Genomic DNA, 22888 nt, shown 5'->3' on the forward strand with positions numbered 1-22888 from the left:
TTACATCGGAATCTGGGGATGTACTGTATGGTGATTAACATAATATAATAAAATAAAATAAAATAAAAAATTCAAGAGCTGAAGCAGAAAAAAAAAAAAAGTGTTTTATGGTGGAACTCATTGGTGACCTCCATGTAAATAGCTTCTATAGAGTGACAGGGCAAAAGCCTACTGAGTAGATGCCAAGAAAAATGGATAAAAAGGAACTGGAGACAGGTACAGATGCCTCAAGTAGTTTAGTTATAAAATGAAGGGAAAAAAATGAGGCAGCATCCAGAGGAAGCGAGAGGTCAAGAGAGGATATTTAAGAGGGGAGAAATCTGGATGGTGGTGGAAAATATCCAATAGGGAGGAAGGGAGGAAGCAGAAAAGAGAAGAATGGCTGGCTGAAGCCATGTCTTGGGGACAGTCCAGGGAGATTGACAGTTCTACCATCAGGAAGGCAGAGTATATGGACACAGATGCAAATAGGTGAGCAGTGTTGGAAGTTTGTGAAAATTCTCTTCTTATTGCTTCCATTTTCTCAATGAAATGGAAAGCAAGATCATCACCCAACAGTAAGAATGTGGGAAAACGTGTTGAAAGTTTGAGAAAGGAGAAAGTATAAAATAGTCATTATGGAAAGCAGCAGAGTGAGGGGAAATGTAGTATGATTCTGGGAAGCATTAGGAACTCTTTGAGGTAAGTGCCCATGAATTTAAAATGAGGCCAATCAGCATGACTATGTTTTTCTCCAGCCATATTCTGCCAAACATGGCAAGTAGAGAGCAGGCAGAAAGCTAGATATAACTAGAGTTATGGTTTTGCTAAGCAAATATGATGAAGGAAGAGAGGGACACAGGAGCTGAAGGGGAATATAAGGAATGTAACCATGGAATTTAAGCTGTGTAAGGACTGACACGTGAGGACATAAGGCAGCTATCCAGCAGTGAAAAGGTGGCAGAATTCAATCACTTGGGGATGGGGTCAAAGGATTACTGACCGTCAAGGATTATTGAGACTACAGGGAATGAGCTGAGAAGAGAAGGATGGCAGTCAAAAAATGAGATGACTAAAAATGTGATTCCAGGGGCGCCTGGGTGGCACAGCGGTTAAGTTTCTGCCTTCGGCTCAGGGCGTGATCCCGGCGTTATGGGATCGAGCCCCACATCAGGCTCCTCCGCTATGAGCCTGCTTCTTCCTCTCCCACTCCCCCTGCTTGTGTTCCCTCTCTCGCTGGCTGTCACTATCTCTGTCGAATAAATAAATAAAATCTTTTTAAAAAAATGTGATTCCAGGAAGGCTATAAATTTGGTAATGATGACATCCAAGGAATGGCAGTGGGAATGGGTGGACGAGATAAGGAGGAGATCAAGATGTCCATGGAGGGGGACGCCTGGGTGGCTCAGTCAGTTAGGCATCTGCCTTCGGCTCAGGTCATGATCCCAGGGTCCTGGGACTGAGTCCCGCATTGGGCTCCTTGTCTGCTTGCCACTCCCTTGCTTGTGCTCTCTCTCCCTGACAAATATGCAAATAAAATCTTTAAAAAAGAAAAAAAAAAGAAAAAAGATGTCTATGGAGAAAAGAACACCAAGGAATTCAAAGACCAGAGTATTATAAGCATCATCCCAATGGATACTGAAACCCTCAAGAGTTATGACAAGTGTAACACTGGAGAGAGTGACAATGCCCTGGGAACTGGAACCTTTGGGCCAGGAAGTAACCCAGGGATCAGAAGATGGCTACTTTGGTCGTATGTATACTGGTTGGGGGTACAGGCTGATGACATGAAAATCAAAGATGCGGTTTTGAGGTAGATATAAAAGAGAATGGTAATGAGGGACAAGAGGAAGATGAGGGGTTTGCAGAAAACAACCCAGGTATCACTGAAGATGGCTAAGAGGAAGCAGTATCTGCATAGCCCTCTGAGTCTAAGGTCTTCAAATATATAAAAACATTAAGATGTAAAAGAACATTAAACACAGAAATTACAATTCTAAGTAGTAATAATGGAATTTTTGTGGGTGAAAGGTCACTCTGACAAATTGTAAGCAATCCTAGATAGATGTTGAACAATGTTTCTCAAATTACAATCAGCCAGGGGCAGTGGATAAAGTGCAGAATCCTAGGTCCTATGTCATACTGTTGGAGCAGAATCTCTGACAGCCTGAAGAGGACCTTGGGAATTCTTGGGTGCACTGGAGAACCAACGGCATGGATAGAGGAGGGGAGTGGCAGATGCAAGGTGCAAGGGAAAAGAGTGACAGCCCTGTGCTGTTGCTTCATCTACCTTTGGCAGTGCTAACTCGCCACCTCCCTTAAGTCATTTGGGAATCAACATATACAATAACTACAGAGTTACTCAGCCTTAATAAAAAAAATTTTTAAAAAAAGTCAGCGGTGCCTGGGTGCCTCAGTCAGTGAAGCGTCTGCCTTCGGCTCAGGTCACGATCCTGGGGTCGAGCCCCACATCGGGCTCCCTGCTCAGCGGGGAGCCTGCTTCTCCCTCTCCCTCTTCCTGCTGCTCCCCCTGCTTGTTTTCTCTCATGTGTCAAATAAATAAATAAAACCTTTAAAAAAAAAAAAGTCAGCAAAGGGGGGTAAATGGCTTACTACATCTAAATGGGAACTGAGGATAAACAATCTGATATGCACAGTACTCTATACAAAAAGCCTTGTACTTTCAACATTTACTAAACCCCAACTCTATTAGGTGATAAATAAGACAAGGACACTGCCCATGGAGGACTGCTAGGAGCTGGTGGTCAATATTTCTCAATATTGGCATTTTGGGTATAATAATTCTTCCTGTATGGAATGGCCCGGGGCATGTTTAGTGTCCCTAGTTCCTGTCCCCTCAACACCAGTTTCATTCCCAGTCATTTGAACAACCAAAACAACACCCCCATACATTTCCAAATGCCCTCAAAGGGTGGTACTGCTGTACTGGGAACTATGATAGCTAGTAACCCCATCAACCCCAGGAGACCAGGTGATGCCAGGATGCACCTCTGAGATAGCAGTCCTGGATATGGCAGAAAATCGGTTTCAGAACTAGTACTATTAGAAACAGCACCTTCCTACAGGAAGGCTGACAACCACTATGAAGAAATTATTACTATGAACATACCTCTATTTTTCCAGTTAACCTCTCAATTTCAGACCGATCTTCCCTGTGATTTTTGGCATTTCCTCTGAAGTCCCTTATATGCTTTTTCTGTAGTTTTTCATAGCTTCTCTTCAGTCTGCCTAACTGTAGACACAGTTATTTCTAGACTTAAAATTTAAGAATTTGTAAACAGTAGTGGTGGAACAAATTGGTATGATGAAAGCAAGAACAGCGCTAAACAGTACTATTGAAAATAGACTGAGCGTGTTAGATTTGCAAATTAAATACAAAACAATTCAAACCTGCATATAAAAAAATAAACACAAGAAGAGAAAGATATTGCATGGAAGAAAAAAACTGAGGGAAAAATATTCTTTAAACAAAGCTTTAATTTCTATTACAACAGCCTTGTACTTAAGGACCCCATAAACCACACCCATGATAAAAGCAGCAAATAAAAATTCCTCTCCTCTGTGGTTCTTGAGGCATTCTCGTGTGGAACACTGATATCCAGTAAGCAGGAGAAGAGTTTTTTGGAATTAAATAAAAATAAAAGCAGTTTTTTTCCCCAAACTGAAAAATAATATTAAGTTGCTAGAATTTTCTTACTTTTCTTATTTATCCCCAAATGCTTCTGAATACATTGGATTCTCCATTATTTAAAATCTAGTAACTGATTTAACTCAAAAATTAGAATATCTAATACAGGTTCCTGGTATCAATATTTCATAGTATTATACAAAAACAGCTTTATTTCTTTCAGGTACTCAACTGAGACACACATTTTAGAATCCCTGTTTAGACAGTATCAAACATAATTCGACAAGACTTTGCCTGGATTTAAAGAACAGAGAAATAGATTTCTACACTGTACCTCCCATGGATTATGTACCTCCCACTTTAACAAGTAGAAACGGGCACATTAACAAAATTCTAATGGTTAAAGAGACAGAATTATGCAACACATAATAGAATTAAAATCTCACTTCCTCATGTAGTTTCTTCAACTCCTGCTTATAGTCCATGGCCATTTCTTGTTTGACTTTTTCATGTTCTTCTACCTGTTCACGCAACATTACAACCTAGAAGCAAAAAGGTGATAGTATTTTTCATTATTGGCATTGAAACAATATCCCTGAAACACAAAAATAGAAAATAACCTTTGTGCTTATCCATAAAAACAAGTTCTCATCTGTATATGGTAATACCTCCACCTCTTAGGAAGTCAAACATCTAATTATTTAATAATCCGTAACACTGCCAAAAAGTGGAAAACACTGCCTTTCTAAAATTTCTAGGTTTAGATGAAAACTTGCTCTGTTTGACTTATTCTCCCCAACATTTTTTATTTAAAAAAATCATTAAAAAATTAAGATATACCAAGTTATAACAATCTTGGAAACTAAGAATATTGAACAAAAATCAGAGAGGCTTCAAGAAATAAATTATATAAATTATATATATCAAAGTACAGAATAGTAATATCAGATGGAAAGACAGTAATATCAGATGGAAATATCAGATTGAAACTGCTTTACAATTTACCTCACTTCAGAGAAATCAGTTTCACCAACCAGAGTAAGGACATTATCCTAACCCATTTTTCAATGGCTTGATACCAGCCACAGCTGGTTCATGACCAGCCCTCACCTCTATCAATATCCATCAGTCTCTCTCTACGTCTCTCCATCACTGGTTAGAATTTCATCTATTAATAAGTGAGGATGGAGAGGGAGAATGGGGAACACTAGGTAATAATCACAATATAGAATGGCAATTTCAAAAACAAAACAAATGAGAAACAGATCTTAAAACTTCTCATCACTCACCTATATTTTGGAATCTAAAAAACAAAACAAACAACACAAAACAGAAACGGATTCATAAATACAGAGAACTAGTAGTTGCCAGAAGTGAGGAAGGCAGGGGAATGGGCAAAATAGATGGAGGGAATTAAGAGATACAAACTTTCAGTTATAAAATAAATAACTCTCAAGGATAAAAAGTACAACACAGAGAATATAGTCAATAATACTATAATAACTTTGTACGGTGACAGATGGTAACTACATTTATGCTAAGCATTCTGTAATGTATATAAATATCAAATCACTATGTTGTATACCTGAAACTAATATAATATTATATGTATTAATTTAAAATAAAATAAAAACACCGATCACCACATACCTTAGCACATATATTCTAATAAGCAATATCAATAAAGGAGAAAATAAAAGCATCTAAATCTTTGAGGCAATAAAAGTTCTCATCACACACACAAAAATTTTGTAAGTACAAATGGTGACAGATGGTAACTAGACTTATTGTGGTGATCACTTCACAATATATACAAATGCTGGGTCATTACATTGTACACCTAAAACTAATATAATGTTTTATCTCAATTAAAAAAAAACGGAAACAAAATTCTTGTAAGAACAACTCAATTTTGCTGTATCTTTATAAACACCAAATAACTGAGTTTAATTATTTTTACCCACTTGGACAATTTTCATCTTTTAATTAGGCCACTGTATGCAATTACATTTAATGGACCTACAAGGTTCCCACCATCATCTGAAAGTAGAGTGTTCCTATGAAACCTTTTGCAAGTCAAAATGGCTACAGCAAAAAAACAATGATCATTTCATAAAAGTAAAAATCCTCTTCAGATTTCTTTCAGCTAGCAAAAACAGGTACTGATACAAGTCTTTCATAAAAGCAAAGTGGTGTAAGGGGAACTTTCAGATAGCAGAGGAAACCTCCATCTGGATTTAAATCTCTCATCTTATTAAGTGCAATATGTACTTAATAAGCTCTTTAATCCATTCTTCTTGCCTTTCTTGCCTTCTTTGGAAATAACTTATTATTTCATTTTTCTACCTTTATTAGCTTGTAAAATATATACTCTACTAATATATCAGTATATACTTTTAATAGTTCTCTCGAGATTAAAACATGGGTTTGCAACTTAACAAATCTAATGTTAATTAGTTGTTTTACCAATTCCCAGGCAACCCAATGACTACAGAAAGACTTTAATTCCATTTATCCTGCAACCAGACTTAAATTAAATGCCATTATAATCGTACATATATCTTAAACTGAAAAGGCTACTGTTGTTATATACAGTCAATATTCACTTAGATTTACCCAGAAATTTACTGCTGCTTTTCATTTCTTCCTTTATCTCTTGAGCTTCCAACTGAGATCACCTTCCCTGTGCCTGAAGAATATTTAGTATTTCCTTGGTGTGGGCCTGTCAATGACAAATTCTCTCAATTTTTATTGATCTGAAAATGTCTTTATTTCATCTTTACTCTGGGCATAGATTTTTGGTTTGGCAGGGAGGAAAAAGTCACTTCTTTGTAAGGATCATTCTATTGTGTTCTGGCTTTCACTGTTTTAGCAGACAAGTCAGCTGTTTGGAGCTGTTTGTAGATAATCTGTCTTTTTTTCTTGTTAAATAATCTTTTTTTTTCCTTGATTGTTTTTCAGACTTCCTCTTTGTTTTTAGTTTCAACCTAGGTAAATATTTCTTTTTATTTGTCTTGCTTGAGATTCTCAGACTTCTTAAATACATGGCCTTCTTCACTTCTGGCAAAATCTTTGTTAATTTACCTTCAAAAATTGCTTCTGCCCATTTGCACTTTTTTCTCCTTCAGGGATTCCAAAAACACTCATATTAAACCTTCTCACTGCCTTTTCTTTCTCTTATCTTTCCTCTATATTTTCCATCATTTGTCCATGCTTTCTTCTAAACAATTTCTTCTGACCTATCTTCAAGTTCACTGATTATCTCTTAATCTTTAAGGCCTTAATTTCAGTTATTTACTTTTCAATATTATAATTTCCATTCATTTCACTTTTTTTATGGTTTTCCACTCTTTCTTGATGTGCTCAATCTTATCTTTTATCTCCTGACCACAGTGATCATAACTATTACAAAGTCAGAGCATGGTTATTCCAATATCTAGATTTGCCATGGGTCTATTTCTATCTTCTGTTGCTTCTGCCTTTTTGCATTTTTGTTGCTCGTCTTTCTGTGTCAGGGGTTACTTTCTGAGAGGCAGCAAGCATTGTATTTGCAAAATTATTTGAAGAAATAATTTAAGCCCCAAAATAGTGTTTCTTTTCCTTCTTTGGAGAAAATTTAAGCTTGTTTTTTCTATGTTCCTGGAAGCCTTAGCATTTTGGAGATGCTTGGGGACAGTGGCACTCTAAGATCACCTTAAACCGATTTCAGAAATTTAAATGTCTGTGGCTGAGTGGCAATTTCAAGAGGGCCTGGTTCTATATCCAGCCTATCCTTCTTCCTATGGTGCTGCCTTTCGGGGTCCCAATCCAAAGTGAGGAGGTTTTCAGAGCTACCTTGGACACCAGATCTTTTATTCTCTTAGCACCTTGAAATTATCAAAACCCCATTTAGTTTCTATCCTCTGAGCTACCTTCTCTAGTTTCAGCTAATAACTGCCCCAAGCCCTGGGCTCATCCCTCAGCCTCTAGCCAGCAGAGATCCTGGCCTGGTAAATTCTTCACTAGCTTGTTTAGCATTCTACTTCAAGCAGATTTTTTTTTAAGATTTTATTTATTTATTTGACAGAGAGAGAGCACAAGCGGGGGAAGCGGCATGCAGAGGCAGAGGGAGAAGCAGCCTCCCTGCCAAGCAAGGAGCCCAACGCAGGACTTGATCCCAGGACCCTAGGATCATGACCTAAGCCAAAGGCAGCTGCTTAACCAACTAAGCCACCCAGGCGCCCCCCACCTTTTTTTTAATTTAGCTTACCTAGTTGGTCTCAGTGGGTGGGCTGGTCCGAAATAACTAGTCTGTCCTTACCAGATGTTAAAGTCTGAAAGATTCATATTTAACTAAAAACATCCTGAGTAAAATTTACTTTGAAAGCAGAATCCTACAGCCAATCAAACTTTCAATCAGATGTAAGAAGAAAATAATAATATTTTATACATATAAGATCCCAAAAGTATGTTCTACTAAAAATGGAGAAATAAAGATGACAAAATACAAAGAGATAAAAAGGAGAAAAGCATAGAAAACTCCAGAATAATGGTGAAGGGAGTTGTCAAAATGACAGCTATCCAGCTAACCTACAGAACAGCTTATTCGTATTTGAGAACAGCAAGCTCCACAAAAGAGAAAAAAATAAAGAAAAAGGAAAAGAAGAAGAAATGGATAGATTACCTGATATATCTGAAGATACAGAGAAGACTTATACTTGTGTCAGAGTTTGGGAAGAATCAGTGGTAGGTACATTTTTAAAAAGCAATGAAAATGAGATAATTATTAATTCCCAGGAAAACAAAAAATTGTATAAGAAATAAGTTTATCGTTACACTATCTGACTCAGATGTGAATAATATTTACCATCCTAATGATGTCAATACTAAATATTGATCTAACCAAAGATTAAGATCTATAATCCTGGCAGGATAAGAGGATGGAAATTGTATGTAAAAGAGCAAAACTCTTCTCTCTCATAGTAACAAGTCATTAGATAAATAGCTAAAACTGAAAACAGTACTGAATGCTACTTAGAAACATGGGGAAAATACCAAAAGAAAGAATTAAAGGCAATGAAATGACTGCTTCAGAGAAGCCAGAATCCCAGCTTCAGAGGGGTGGGCAGGTGATTACTGTTTTTCTTACCAGCCTTATAGAACCATTTTTCTTTTTACTTACTACACGTGGCAAGCATAAATATTAAATGTGAAGATAAGATTGCTTAATTTTATTTCTAGACCAAGGTCTGGTTCATAATGAGCACTCACCAATACTGAAATTTCTTAAAGAAAAAAGGAGAAAAGAAGAGGTTAAATGCTGAGAGTGAGGAATGGCATTGGGCAGAGAAATGGGAGCCAAGGTTTGAAACTGTCAGTATGGATGACAGAAGAAAGAGCTGAAATAACAGATCATTTGAGATACTACTGAGTTTTCAAAGAGCTTTCTTAAAGAGTAACTTATTCTTCACAACAACCCTGGGACACAGGCATTATAACCCAATTTTACACATGATGAAACAAGCTCAGAGAGGTTAGACTATTTGTCCAAGGCCAATCAGCTGAAAAGAGGCAGAGCCAGGACTCCAAATTCCTTAGTCATTTCATCAGGTCAACCTGCTCTGCATGGCATTAGAAATTAACACCAGCAGAAGTGGCCACTAAAACCAACCCAATCCCAACGATGTAATCAGAAAACAGCTAAAGCATTCACTTACAAAATTAATTGTTTATGCTAGTACTCCCGCAAGCATGACCTGCACACAGGTTGGAGCTGGTCACTACGGCAATCCAGCACAAGATAAGGAGCTTAAGGCAGAATGTGAAGCAATGACATCACCAAACACACTGTTTACTGCAGCTGACATTTTTTATGTAGCAAACCTTCTATGAAGTGAAGGATTCAATATAGTGATTTACATTCTGGTGAAAGCTTTCCATCTCACCATGGACTGTCATTTGAGTAGCAGTGGTTCATACCATAGACCTGCTTCTAGGCCTGTAACTTTCAAACAATAAGAATGACAAAAACTTAAAGCTCTATTTTCTAACTCTTATATCAAAGTAGATTATGAATGTGTTAATACCAACACAATTTCACAAAAGAACTCTATGGGATAGATTTCTATTACTAGCATTTGGTAAAAGCACTTTACTTCTAGAAACTTAATCAACTTTCAGCAACCCAATCAATGAAGCAGTAAATTGACCAGACAGCTACAATTCTAAATTTCTTTTATGTCCCCAGGCCAAAATTGTAATCTTCAGATCCTTACCATGGAACCTATCCATTCAACCCCTTTAATTTCTTTTTAAGGTATTAAGTAATGGCAGTAATGCCCTTGACATCAAAACTAAGCTACAGGAGTAAGTTTAAACAGCCTCAGAGTGACTAAATATTCTCATACTCACACACATGGGAATTTCCTTAATGGGTTTCTAACAAAATAAACGACTTAGATATCTATATATACATACGGTGTTTTTCTTAGCTAGGAAACTATAATCACTTTAACTTACTAAACAAAACTACTTTTGTTTTGCCCCTGGAGAAATAAAGAAGTGGTGGCTAAAGTAGCTTACCAGACAAGGAGCACTGACCCTACCTAAATTACAATGTTTAAAAAATCAAATATGATTGTCATTGCACGTACTTTTTTACCACCTTCTACATCTTTGCATGAGGTATAATTTTAAAATACATTCTTTTTTTTTTTAAAGATTTCATTTATTTGACAGAGAGAGACACAGCGAGAGAGGGAACACAAGCAGGGGGAGTGGGAGAGGGAGAAGCAGGCTTCCCACTGAGCAGGGAGCCTGATATGGGGCTCGATCCCAGGACCCTGGGATCACGACCTGAGCCGAAGGCAGACGCTTAACAACTGAGCCACCCAGGCACCCGTAAAATACATTCTTAAAGGTCTACTCAAATTTTCACAGAAAACTGAATTTGACATGGCCAATATTACTCTGTACTGCTTTGACAGAAAGTGCAAATGGCCAGCCACTGAGAGATTCCCTTGACAAGCCTAAAATACTTTTCATCAAGCCTCATTCTTTCCTTGTTACATGAAACATCTCTAAAATGACACTCTTGCTAGGTGTCATTAAAAACACCACAATGTCAGTGGGTACACTCATGGAAGTGTTCCCAAGTAAGCTGAGTAACAGCACTAATATGTGGTGATCCTACTGGTAGGAAAGTCCGGCAGAGTGGGGCTTGGGACCGGGGCCTCCCAACAACTTTTCCAATCCTCACATGGACATTCATGCCAGACATTTAGAAGCAATTCTTGGGCCTAGAAGTGCTTTCTGCTGGGGTGCCTGGGTGGCTCAGTCATTAAGCATCTTCCTTTGGCTCAGGGCGTGGTCCCAGGGTCCTGGGATGGAGTCCCACATCGGGCTCCCTGCTCTACTGGGAGCCTGCTTCTTCCTCTCCCACTCCCTGTACTTGTGTTACCTCTCTCGCTAGCTGTCTCTCTCTGTGTCAAATAAATAAGTAAAATCTTAAAAAAAAAAAAAAAGAAGTGCTTTCTGCTTCCCTTCCAATATTCCATGTTCTTCTTTTTACTGTACCAGCTAAACTGTGAGAAATCAATCAGCATATTAGTAAATTTTCCCCCAAAATCACCAATAACTAGTGGTGGTGGGATGGCAAGTAATTTTTATTTTTCTCTTTTCTTTCTTTTCCTCCAATTTTCAACAATGGCAAAAAAAATTTTTAAAGGTCTTTCTGAATTTTATTTTAAATTGAACCCAAAGAGGCAAATTATTGAATTTTAGGCTTAACTTTTTTACCCTAGCCATCCAATGAGGCCAAAAACAACATTCACTAAACTCAGTCAATGTTAATACATGCATGTAATAGGATGACAGCTATACAAAGATCATATGACACCCTTTACATTTTCTTTCTTTTTTTTTTTTTTCTAAAGATTTTATTTATTTGACAGAGAGAGAGAGAGTAAGCACAAGCAGGGGGACCGGCAGGCAGAGGGAGAAGCAGGCTCCCTGCTAAGCAAGGAGCCCAATATGGGGCTCGATCCCAGGACCCCATAACCTGAGCCCAAGGCAGATGCTTAACCGACTGAGCCACCCAGGCACTCCACCCTTTACATTTTCTTAAAGAAGTTATGCATTGTATGTGACCAAGGTAATATGATCCTTGAAATAAATATTAATATTCTTATGTGTTTTCACAACGAATTCTTCTCCTAAAAGAAACCATCATAAGTAAAAGATAATACAGAAACTCACTTGACACACAAATGCTTTCTTCAACAAATATTTAAGAAACATACTTAGGAATGCAAACTGGTGTAGCCGCTCTGGAAAACAGCATGGAGGTTCCTCAAAAAGTTAAAAATAAAGCTACCCTATGACCCAGCAATTGCACTACTAGGCATTTATCCAAAGGATACAAATGTAGTGATTCAAAAAGGGGCACATGCACCCCAACATTTATAGCCACAATGTCCACAAGAGCCAAAATATGGGAAGAGCCCAGATGTCCACTGACAGATAAATGGATAAAGAAGATGTGATATATGTATGTGTACATACACACACACACACACACACACACACACACACACACACTGGAATATTACTCAGCCATCAAAAAGAATGAAATCTTGCCATTTGCAACAATGTGGATGGAACTAGAGGGCATTATGCTAAGCAAAATAAGTCAGTTAGAGAAACACAAATACCATATGATTTCACTCATATGTGGAATTTAAGAAACAAAACAGATAAACATAGGGGAAGGGAAGGAAAAAATAAGATGAAAATTGAGAGGGAGGAAAACCATAAGAGACTCTTAATCATAGGAAACAAAGTGAGTGTTGCTGGAGGGGGATAAGGTAATTGGATGATGGGCATTAAGGTGGGTACGTGATGTAATGAGCACTGGGTGTTATATGCAACTGATGAATCACTAAATTCTATCCCTGAAACTAGTAATACAGTACATGTTAACTAAACCAAATTTAAATAAAGAATTTTTTAAAAAGAAACATATTTAATATAAAAGCCAAGGCCAAAATATCAAAAAGAGGAGTCAATCAACAGCTTTACCTCTTTGTGCTTCATATCTAACTGACCCCTAAGGGCCTTAAGTTCTCGTTCACGGATGTCCAGGCAAGTTTCGAGAGCATGTGTCTGCCCTTCCCATTCAGATTTTTTATGAGCCACCATTATGTCAATCTGTTTCATGAGCTCTTGTAGTTCTGCTTCACAGGATGTCAAAAATCCCCTGTAAGTAAGAACATATGTCCATGACTTTTTCTCTTTCACACATAAAAATATAGCAGAGGTAAACCCAGCTGAGGTGGAATGACGTCAGTAAAGAAATTATTAGAGGAGCGCCTGGGTGGCTCAGTTGTTAAGCGTCTGCCTTCGGCTCAGGGCGTGATCCCAGAGTCCTGGGATCAAGCCCTGCATCAGGCTCCCTGCTCCACTGACAGCCTGCTTTTTCCTCTCCCACTCCCCCTGCTTGTGTTCCCTCTCTCACTGGCCGTCTCTCTCTCTGTCAAATAAATAAATAAAATCTAAAAAAAAAATTATTAGAGACAAAGAAAAGAATTTCTGAGCTATTCCTTTTAATGTTCGTATTAAGGTGATCACTTAATCCACTGCATATTTTGCCTTCCTCTAATAGCCAACCCTGAAGCCTAAGTCATTTGGTCAAACACGAGACCAATGTTTAAGTCCGGCTTGTGAGGGAGGCTTCCACAACCAACAACTAGCTCTTGTGCAATGTTTTAGGAAAGCTCTCAGGGAGAACCCAGGCAAGCTTATCACATTCTTAGCTAACCAAAATAAAAAGCCTTGGAAGTGAGTAGGCTACTGGGAAAATGACAATACAGTTTTAAGAGCTGTTTCAGGAAATTCATCCTTGAGCCGGATTTATTTCAACTATTTCTTCCCACCTTATTATTAGAAACTTACTGCAACCAATCTTACTGTAAACTGACTGATGTCCTTCACAGTTACAGGAGATGCCAGATATCACAGGGGCAGAAAAAGAAGTAAACACAGATGTACTGGATTCAAATAGGTTTCCAGAAAGCTGTAGCTAGGAAGGCTTAAATACTTTTTTATAAAAGCATTGGTTCTTAGTGTACAAAACTTCTGAACTTCTACTTTTGCTTTTGAAGAGGAGAAAACTGAGAGTGGGATGAAAGCAAGTGGCCAGCTCCACACTGCTGAGATGAGGCAAACACCCTAAAGAGAGATGCTGTCCACAGACAGGACATGGATCAGCTGAGCTTCCGCTCAGCACTTCCGCTTCCATACCCAAAGCACAAAATGGTCAGAGGCATAACTTGGATATGCTTTTTAAACTCAGTGAGAAGCATAAGGCCAAAAGCGAACTTACCCTTCACGTCCCCGATTTTGTATTCCTTCCAACAAAGCCTCCATCGCCAAATCCCCTTTGTTTTGGCAACTGAGAAAGCAAAAAAAAAAAAAAAATCAGTCTGGAGAAAATACATTTTTTAAGTTCTAACATTCCAACTTACAAACCTGAGAATGTGAAAGCATACAATAACAAATAACAATGAGAAAATGCAGCACTTGATAGGATGACTGCAGAAGTAGTCAAGGAACATCACCTCAAGAAATATTCAAACCAAATACATCTCAGGCTAAAAGAAAATAACTTATAATGATCCGAATTGCTGCTGATACTCTCCCCACATGATAGAGATCATACCTCATTGTTGTATCCCTGTGAACCAGGGGGGCTAGAAGCAGAGGGTCAATGACACAAAGCCTCTCACAAAACAAGGGGAAGTAATTAGGGGTCACACACATCAGAGGAAAAGTAGAATTATTTTTTTTAAAGAGATATTATAAAAAGGTTAAATGTCCTGAGCTTGAACTCCTTGGTCCATCACGGGAGATCTTACCACACCTGTCAGATGACGGGCCTGTGAAGCTTCCTACAACACTCTCCCTGCCTCCACGGCAGCTATATGGGCCCTCGCTCCTCTGTACCTTCCGGCTGCTAGTCCCCAACAGGCTCTTTCACAGGCGTTACACCACCCTGGGAATGAGGTTTTTGCACACCCTTTTTCCTTATTTTTCAGCCCTCAAGGACAGAAATCTAATTTTATTCACCTCTGCAGCTCAGGTGCTTAGTGTAGCATTTCAGAATAGCACGTTAGATGTTTTTGGCTGAACTTATCACAATTCCCCTCCCTTCTCCCTATCCCTCTGTGCAAGCTGGTCATAGAGACGTGTCTAGTAGAGAAGGGAAGGAGACAGAACAGACTGCCATAGAAAGGGAAAGACACACCATAAAGAAAGGAAGGTGAGGAGGAGAGGTGAAAGATTACCTTTCAATTTGGAAATGCCAATGAAAAATACCCGTTGGTGGTTTCTCACCTCTACAACATGTTAACCAATGTCAAACGACTTCTCACTCCTGAGACACTGCTATTTTCCTTACGCCTTCAAAGGCTCAGCCCCGAATTAGTCTTTAGGTAATTCTCAAAAGCTGTGGTGGCGGGGGGGGGTTTCTACCCCTTTGTCCTAATGCCTTGTCTAAAAATTACAATGCTCTGAAAGGGGATTCCTTCATTTAACAGAGAATTCAGTGTTGTACTAACCACCAGATACACAGTGATGAAAGACATGCTCCTTTTCAAGGAATTAATAGTCCAGTATGGGAAAGAAAAAATTAACCAAAAATGTTTCCCCAGTATGATAAATGCAGTGACAGAGGCGAGGACAGGGTGTCCTGGAGACACAGAGGAGAATGGAAGACTGGAAAATACAACCACTGCACACTATCTGCATCCATTTCTGAAGTTACTAACAGGAGCATTCAATTATTTGTGCACAAATATGGCAGAGAGGCTCTTCCTCCAGTTGGCTTATCCTTCACATTACACCAACATTAATTAAAATAAAAACCTAAAGAAAGAGGTTTTCATGTTCTAATCCACTTTCTTTCAAACCATGATATGGTCGATTATAGCACAATCCAGATTCCATGTCTTATTCCACTCTGGGGAGCTGCGAGGCAGTGCACAGCTCACACAGTACCATGTGGATGAAAACCCAGGAGAGAATCCTGCTCTACAAATAAGTAGCTTTGTGTCCTTGGACTTCAGTTTTTGCATCTGTAAAATGAGCAGTATGAACTGTAGTCCGCAAGGTTTCATGGCATTCTAGTAGCCAATTAAGCGTCCACTGTAAAGAGCATGCTTTTGCCTACTGTACATGGGTATTTATTAAATCTGTAAGAAAGTGTTATTCCTAAGGACAGTGCTACTATAGTCATCAAAGCTATCATCAGTAAAATTGTACTTCTTTAGGTCACTTCATTCTTAAACATTAATATATTTAGCAATATAAATTAGTAACACACATTTAGTAATATATATTAATATATTTTCTAGATGACATTATAATTAGCTATGTTTATGACAGAAGGTAACGGTCACTGAGTACGCAACTGTTTTGCCTCCTATACACTAATTCGTTCTTCACAACACTCATAAATGATAGACACTATTACTTTGAGGAAACTGAGGCTTAGAGGGTTAAATAAGTTGACTACAGTAAACCACACATTATAGTCATAAAATCACACCTAAGCGGTGACTCCCAAGTCCTAACCAATGTGCAATCTTCCTAAATTTTATAGGATTCCAGATCTTAAATTACCTTCATATTTTCTTTTGGTTTAATAGTGTCTTCTTGGCAGTAAATGAAACCAAACCAAAAAGTCTGGGAATAGGAAAAAATGCAAACTCACCACCATGGACACCAGAGGGCAGTAACACAATAGTGAAAATAGTCCACATCTTGGGAAATTGCCATTTCAGAAGTAAAAATAATGGTCTAAGACTAAAACAAAGAGATCTCTGTTTTTAAAAAAATGGGGGGGGGGGGAGTAGCAACATTCTCTCCAGAAAATAATCTTACTAATGTGTAATGTGTTTCTTTACCAATACCTTCACCATTGTTTGAATAGCTGCCAAACACCATCAGTTCTCATTCCTTAGGATCAGGTAAACAGCAAGGGCTCAGATTTTCTGTGGACTTTTCTCATCTCAGTTTCTCACAGCTACATCACTGATTCCTTCCTAACCACACTGAGCTTCATTCAACTCTATGTACTATGTCACTCTGCTCTCTTCTTTTGCCTCTGCCATGTAATAATTATGTAAAGTTACATATTCTTTGTTCATAATAATAAATGTAAATTTACTGTTTGATAATCTACTACCAATGTGGCTACATAAAAACTGTGTATCTCTACAACTGTCATTTCTGCAGTCAAACCAAGACATCAACATATGTATTAATTATAATTCTCCTTTTAAGTTATTTATTATAACTCTCCTTTGGAATGAAGACTGTTTTAAATCAGTGAAATCTAGAATAGAAGGGTTAAAGAGAATATAAGGTGGGAAGCAGGGAAAACACACTTTAAATCTTAGTGGAAAAAGAATACAGATATGATAGCTAATAATAGGCAAAGCTTTGAAATTCATTAGCGTATTGGAACTTAAGAGCTAGAAAGGATCTGAAGGCCTCCCTTTAACCTTCTCATTTTACAGATCAGGAAAAATATTCTGAGTATACACCCATGATCAAAATGGGACACAGAAAGAAAATAATAACTCTAGATAGAATTATGAATTAATGTGTACTAAGAGAAGGGATATGCCTACACCAAGTCTCATTTAAAGGACGGTAACGATGCTCTGCCCCTTACCTGTCTTGGCATTACTATGATTACAAAGATCTATGGCTCTGTCAGATTTACTATGGTTGATAAACTGGCTGCTCCAATCAACAATATAATTTACCACTGCCCAGAAAGTTTTCTACTTAAACTTAAGGGGGGGAAATCACACATAAAGTATCAAAGAAATTTTCCAAAATAAAAGTGGAATTTTGAAACATTGATCAAACAATGACTCAAAATCCAGAAAGAATAAGGAGAAAGACTGAGAAATCAAAGTACATAAAAATACACTTTTAATGGGAAAAATACCATAAGCAGAGTCTAAAGACAACAGTATTTGAAAGTTTTATCAGAAAGGGTTAATTATCCAAATATGTAAAAAGCATCTAAAAATTGAGGTGGAAGGGGTGCCAGGGTGTTACAGTCAGTTAAGCACCCAACTCCTGGTTTCAGCTCAGGTCATGGTCTCATGATCTCCCACGTCTGGCTCTGCACTCAGTGCAGAGTCTGCTTGAGTTTCTCTCTCCCTTTCCCTCTGCTCCTCCCCCTAGCTTGCTCTCTCTCTCTCTCTCTCTAAAATAAATAAATGAAGCTTAAAAAATAATAATGAAATAAAGATAAAAACTGAGGGGGGAGAAAAGGAATCTATAGAAAAATGGGCAGAAGATATGAACAAGCAGTTCACAGAAAAAGAAATGCAAATGACCTTTAAACATATGAGAAGATCAGCATTATTTACTACAGCCAAAATATGGAAGCAGCCCAGGTGTCCAACAATTGATGAATGGATAAAGAAGAGGTGAGACAGATAGATATACAGATACAAATATGAATTATATTTATAAAATATAATCTGTATATCTATACTATATATAGATATCTATAATATAATCTGTGTGTATATATGTATATATACTCTTATATATATAACTCCATGGATACATACATATGATGGAATATTACTCAACCATAAAAAGAGAATGAAATCTTGCCATTTGCAATGACATGGATGGAGCTAGAAAGTATAATGAATATAATGCTAAGTAAAATAAGTTAGAGAAAGACAAATACCATATGATTTTACTCATATATTTAAGAAACAAAACAAACGAGCAAAGGGAAAAAAGATACAGAGAGAGAGACACAAATGAAGAAACAGACTCTTAACTATAGAGAACAAACTGCTAGTTACCAGAGGGAGGTAGGTGGAGGGATGGGTGAAATAGGTGATGGGGATTAAGGGGTGCACTCGTGATGAACACTGGGTGATGTATGGAATTGCTGAATCACTACATTGTACACCTGAAACTAATAAAATACTGTGTGTTAACTAACTGGAATTAAAATAAAAAATTAAAATTAAGTTAAAACACACACAACAAAACATATGAAAAGATGCTCTATCTTGCTCACAAAAAGAGAAATTTAAAATACAGCAAGTTACACTTTCTTCTATATTTAGATTAACCAAAACTCAAAAGTTTGACAATATACTCTTATGACAGAGTATATTTATGAGAAAATGGGCACTCACATCCATTGTAGGCAGGAATGGAAAATGGTACAATTTCTATAGAGATTTTGGCAAGACATAGCAACTAAGAAATATGCCTTTTCCTTTTGATCCAACAATGACACTTCTAGGAAGCTATCCCAAACTCACACTGGCAAAAATACAAACTTACATATGCACAAGGACACACAGTACAGCACTATATGCAACAGTAGGACACAGCACAAATGCCTATCAATAGGGACTAGTTGAATATTCATCCACCAGTGGAATATTATGAAGCTGTAAAAGCAGACAACATACTTCTAAGGAGGATCTACAAGGCATATATTACTAGGGGGTAAAAGCAAGTAGATAATGCATTTGTTTTTATGGAAGGATAAACCCAAAGCTAGTAAATATGATACCTGTAAGAAAGGAAACTAGGGGCGCCTGGGTGCCTCAGCTGGTTAAGCATCTGCCTTCAGCTCAGGTCATGATCCCAAAGTCCTGGGATCAAGTCCCGCATTGGGCTCCCTGCTCAGCAGGGAGTCTGCTTCTCCTTCCTCCCCTTCCCACTGCTGGTCCTCTCTCACTCTCTCTCTCTCTCTCTCAAAATAAATAAATAAAATCTTTTTTTAAAAAAGGAAGAAAGGGAAGTAGGGTGAAAAAAAGAGGAATGACCACTAAACTTGTCTGGATATCTGTGTTTTATAGTACTAGTTTTATGCTAATGTTTTACATATAATAAAACAGATCCAAATGGAAAAAAAAAGCAGTATGGAAAAATTGGAAATAAAATGAAACAAATCAACTAGATATCAAGGTGGCAAACTAACCATATAACAAAATGTTTCACATGCCTTTAAAATACAATAATTCTACTGTACATATCCCAAGTGGGATATATACTAAAGATAGAAAAGAACTGCAAAGAAATCTTAAACACTATTCAGGAATCATATTGTTAATAATAAAATTGGTACAATTAATTTGAAGTCACTATATATAATATAGGATAAGAAAAAAGTAATTATGTTAATGATATCAGGTTCCAAGATTTTCAGCAACACAAAGAGACACAAATATAAAAACAAATACAAAAAATTAAAATGTAAATATCAGTGTGAACTCTGTATGTTTAAAAATAAATACATTTCCTAACTCTGACCACTGTAAATCCTAGAACCATTGACTAACCTAGCAATACAAGCACCTCTAGCACCCAGACTGTGGTCTCTAAATACCATACCCAACACAAAGGAACCAGGGCTTTTTGGTGGCCATTAATGTATAAATGAGGGAGGAACATGTTTTACCAGAAAATAGGGAAATTGATTATCAAAGACTACTGGTCATATCAGGACGGACAGGAGCCAACTTCAAGGGGATGCCACTGACCAAAGGCAGGACAACTTCAGTATTTAACAACAACAACAACAACAACAAAGGACTGCAATAAGTTGTAACAGTTTAAATACTCAAGTCCATGATGATTAAAAAAAAAAAAAAAGGCAAAAACCCTCATGGTTACCTTTGGAGGTTGCTAAGCCACCACCTCATTACTGTAGTCTAAAAATAGAGGGAAAGAATTAAGCATTTTTCTTGCCTTTGCTGTACGAACTATATTTTAAATAGCTGATAGCAGTCAAATAGCTGGTGGGGTAGAGTTCTTCTTTATAAAAGATTTCCAGCTGATAAATAGTGAACGAATGATAGGATTAGAAAATCACCATTCTGGGACCCCTAATGCAATAATGGATATAGGCAATCTAAATCCATAAAAAGATTTCACCGTTAAGTGAAAAACTCATGGTGAATTTCAGGATGGATGGACTGGGCTAACAATACCTGAACCTATTGTACTGCTCAATCTTAACACAAGAGAGACAGCTCAGACATTTCATACCTCTCTGATAATCAGTGCAATAGATTATCTACTGCACCACCTAGGAAATCTTCTTGACCCCCACAAAAAAAAATTAATAAAAATAAAAATTAAGGTTAAATTTGATCTAGATCAGCGCTATTCAACAGAACTTTCTGCAATTATTTAAATATTTTATGTCTGGACCATTTAGAGGGTAGCCACCAGGCACCTGTGACTACTGGGTACTTGAAATGTGGCTAATAAAACTAGGGAACTGAATTTTTAGTTTTATTTCATTTTAATTCATTTAAATAGCCAGACCTGGCTGGTGGCTACTATAGTGGACAGTGCAATTCTAGATCTAAATACTGGTTTAAAGGGAAAATACGTACATGTTAAAAGGATGTCATGCAGATGCAATCAGCTAAATTTAGAATATTGAGGGGAAAAAGGGACACAAGGGAACTGCTCTATTAAAAAGATTCAAACGATGTATCAACCAAATAAAACATGTGGATCTCTACAGGATTTTAATCCAAACAAGCTAACTGTCAAAAGTCATTTTAAGGGACAGTTGGGGAAATCTGAACCTAGACTGAATACTGACATGGAATTTTTATAAATTTTCATAGGTGTGATGACAGTAATGTAGTTTTGTAAAACCTAAAAAGCAAATTTAGCTTTCAGAGAAAAAAAAAAAAACAACATAAAAATAAATTCAATCCCTGCAACTGATGTTCATGTTGGCTTCAGATAAATTCCAAATCAAGTTGACTTTTTTTTTTTAAACTAGGTAACTGGGGGTGCCCGGGGGGCTCAGATGGTTAAGAAGGTAACTCTGATGGAGTGGATTACTGATGCTGCCAGAGCTGGCTACCACTACTACATAAATGAGAAAGGGAAGGACAAAGCAAAGGTCTTCTACCTTCTAACGGGAGGAAAACGGCACATTACAATTAACATACACATTCATTAGAAATAATTTTAAAACCTGAATCTACACACATTTTTAAGGGCAGTGTGAATGTCTAAATGTTTATGAACCTCTAACCCATTTTATTTTCATTTTTACTATACTGATCACTGATAGTGATATAGTCAAAGGGCAAGAAGTTGATACAAATCTAAAGGCAGCACCGCACTCCAAATAAGAAAATACACTTTATTATATCATTAAGCTACAGCTATAAGTATAAATGTAAACATTTGAAAGTAACATGTAGATGATCCTTATTATGACTTCCTCTTCCCATCTATAAAATAAAATGAAATGCAAGCATGTGGGGTCTCTAGAACAGCAGTGTATCTACCCTACAATACAGCTTTATTAAAGGAATGAAATAACTTAAGGGATCGGATGTAAGGCTCCACGAAAACTACATCGTGCAAATAAGGGTACTCTATAAATGAAGACTAGTCACAGCAGACTCGTTTTTACTCTGATGTAAGGAACGTTAAGAAAAACACTGAGGCTTGATTTACTGTCCTCGAATATCTTCACGATTAAAGTGCTCCTAAGAATCTGTCCCTTCTAAACCCTCAGTCTATCATTTATTTCCCACCCCTGATTTGTATGGAGCAATCCGTAAACTCGGGGTTTCCCAACTTCTTCAGTCCTTCACGATTTCTGCCCCATTTCCGTACCTTTTGTACTAACGTTAACTCATGTTTTAAGAATTGCTAAAATTCCCCCCATAAGTGAACCGGCATCACGTGCCGTCAACGGCCTAAGTCACAACAACGCTGGGAAGCTAACCAGATATGGCAGCCTAGGCGGGAGGGCTGTGCAGGGGGTCCCTCCTCTGCAAAGGAAGAGCGGCCCGCAGCTGGCTCCGCCACGGAAGACGAGGATTCGGCGGCAGCTGCTCGCCCCCCCCGTCGCCCTCCCGCCGGCCCGGCCTCTGGGGAGGGGCTGACCACCTGGCTGGCCCGGACGGCGCGCCGGGCAAGGCCATATCCGCCTTCGCGGGTCCGCAGGGCGTACGCCAGGAGGCCGACGGGGGGGGCGCCGCAGCGGACCCGGGCCGACGAGGGCGGGCCTGGTGGCCAGCGGGCTGCTGCGGAGGCCGGCCCCGGGCCATACGGCCGCGCACCCCGCGGCGCCACCGCAGCCAGGGCTGCCTCCGGACCAGGACACGCCCGCCCCTCGCCTGTCCCCCGGGCGCCCATGCGGTTACTGGGCCGCCGCGAGCGCGCCCCCGAGCCTTCCCG

At 38.3% G+C, this 22888-nt stretch overlaps 1 protein-coding gene across 10 annotated transcripts in view; it reads right to left on the reverse strand.

The window, feature by feature from the left end:
- The window catches only part of CEP63 (centrosomal protein 63), a 52108-nt gene that overhangs the window by 28933 nt on the left and 287 nt on the right, over nucleotides 1–22888 (reverse strand). For 3 of the 10 annotated variants that reach the window (XM_019806536.2, XM_011233103.3, XM_011233102.3), the window contains exons 2-5: nucleotides 13989–14057; nucleotides 12686–12863; nucleotides 4075–4170; nucleotides 3110–3232 (exon numbers count right to left, since the gene is read on the reverse strand). In XM_019806536.2, the coding sequence (XP_019662095.1) occupies nucleotides 3110–3232; nucleotides 4075–4170; nucleotides 12686–12863; nucleotides 13989–14032 (441 nt within the window). In that variant the 5' untranslated portion in view covers nucleotides 14033–14057. Of the gene's footprint in view, nucleotides 1–3109; nucleotides 3233–4074; nucleotides 4171–12685; nucleotides 12865–13988; nucleotides 14058–22433; nucleotides 22569–22597; nucleotides 22883–22888 lie in introns of those variants that run through there. The other 7 variants (XM_034661967.1, XM_034661966.1, XM_034661969.1 and 4 more) reach the window with 7 other exon arrangements.

The sequence above is a fragment of the Ailuropoda melanoleuca genome, chromosome 6, assembly GCF_002007445.2.
Source record: "Ailuropoda melanoleuca isolate Jingjing chromosome 6, ASM200744v2, whole genome shotgun sequence".
Taxonomy (NCBI): Eukaryota; Metazoa; Chordata; class Mammalia; order Carnivora; family Ursidae; genus Ailuropoda; species Ailuropoda melanoleuca.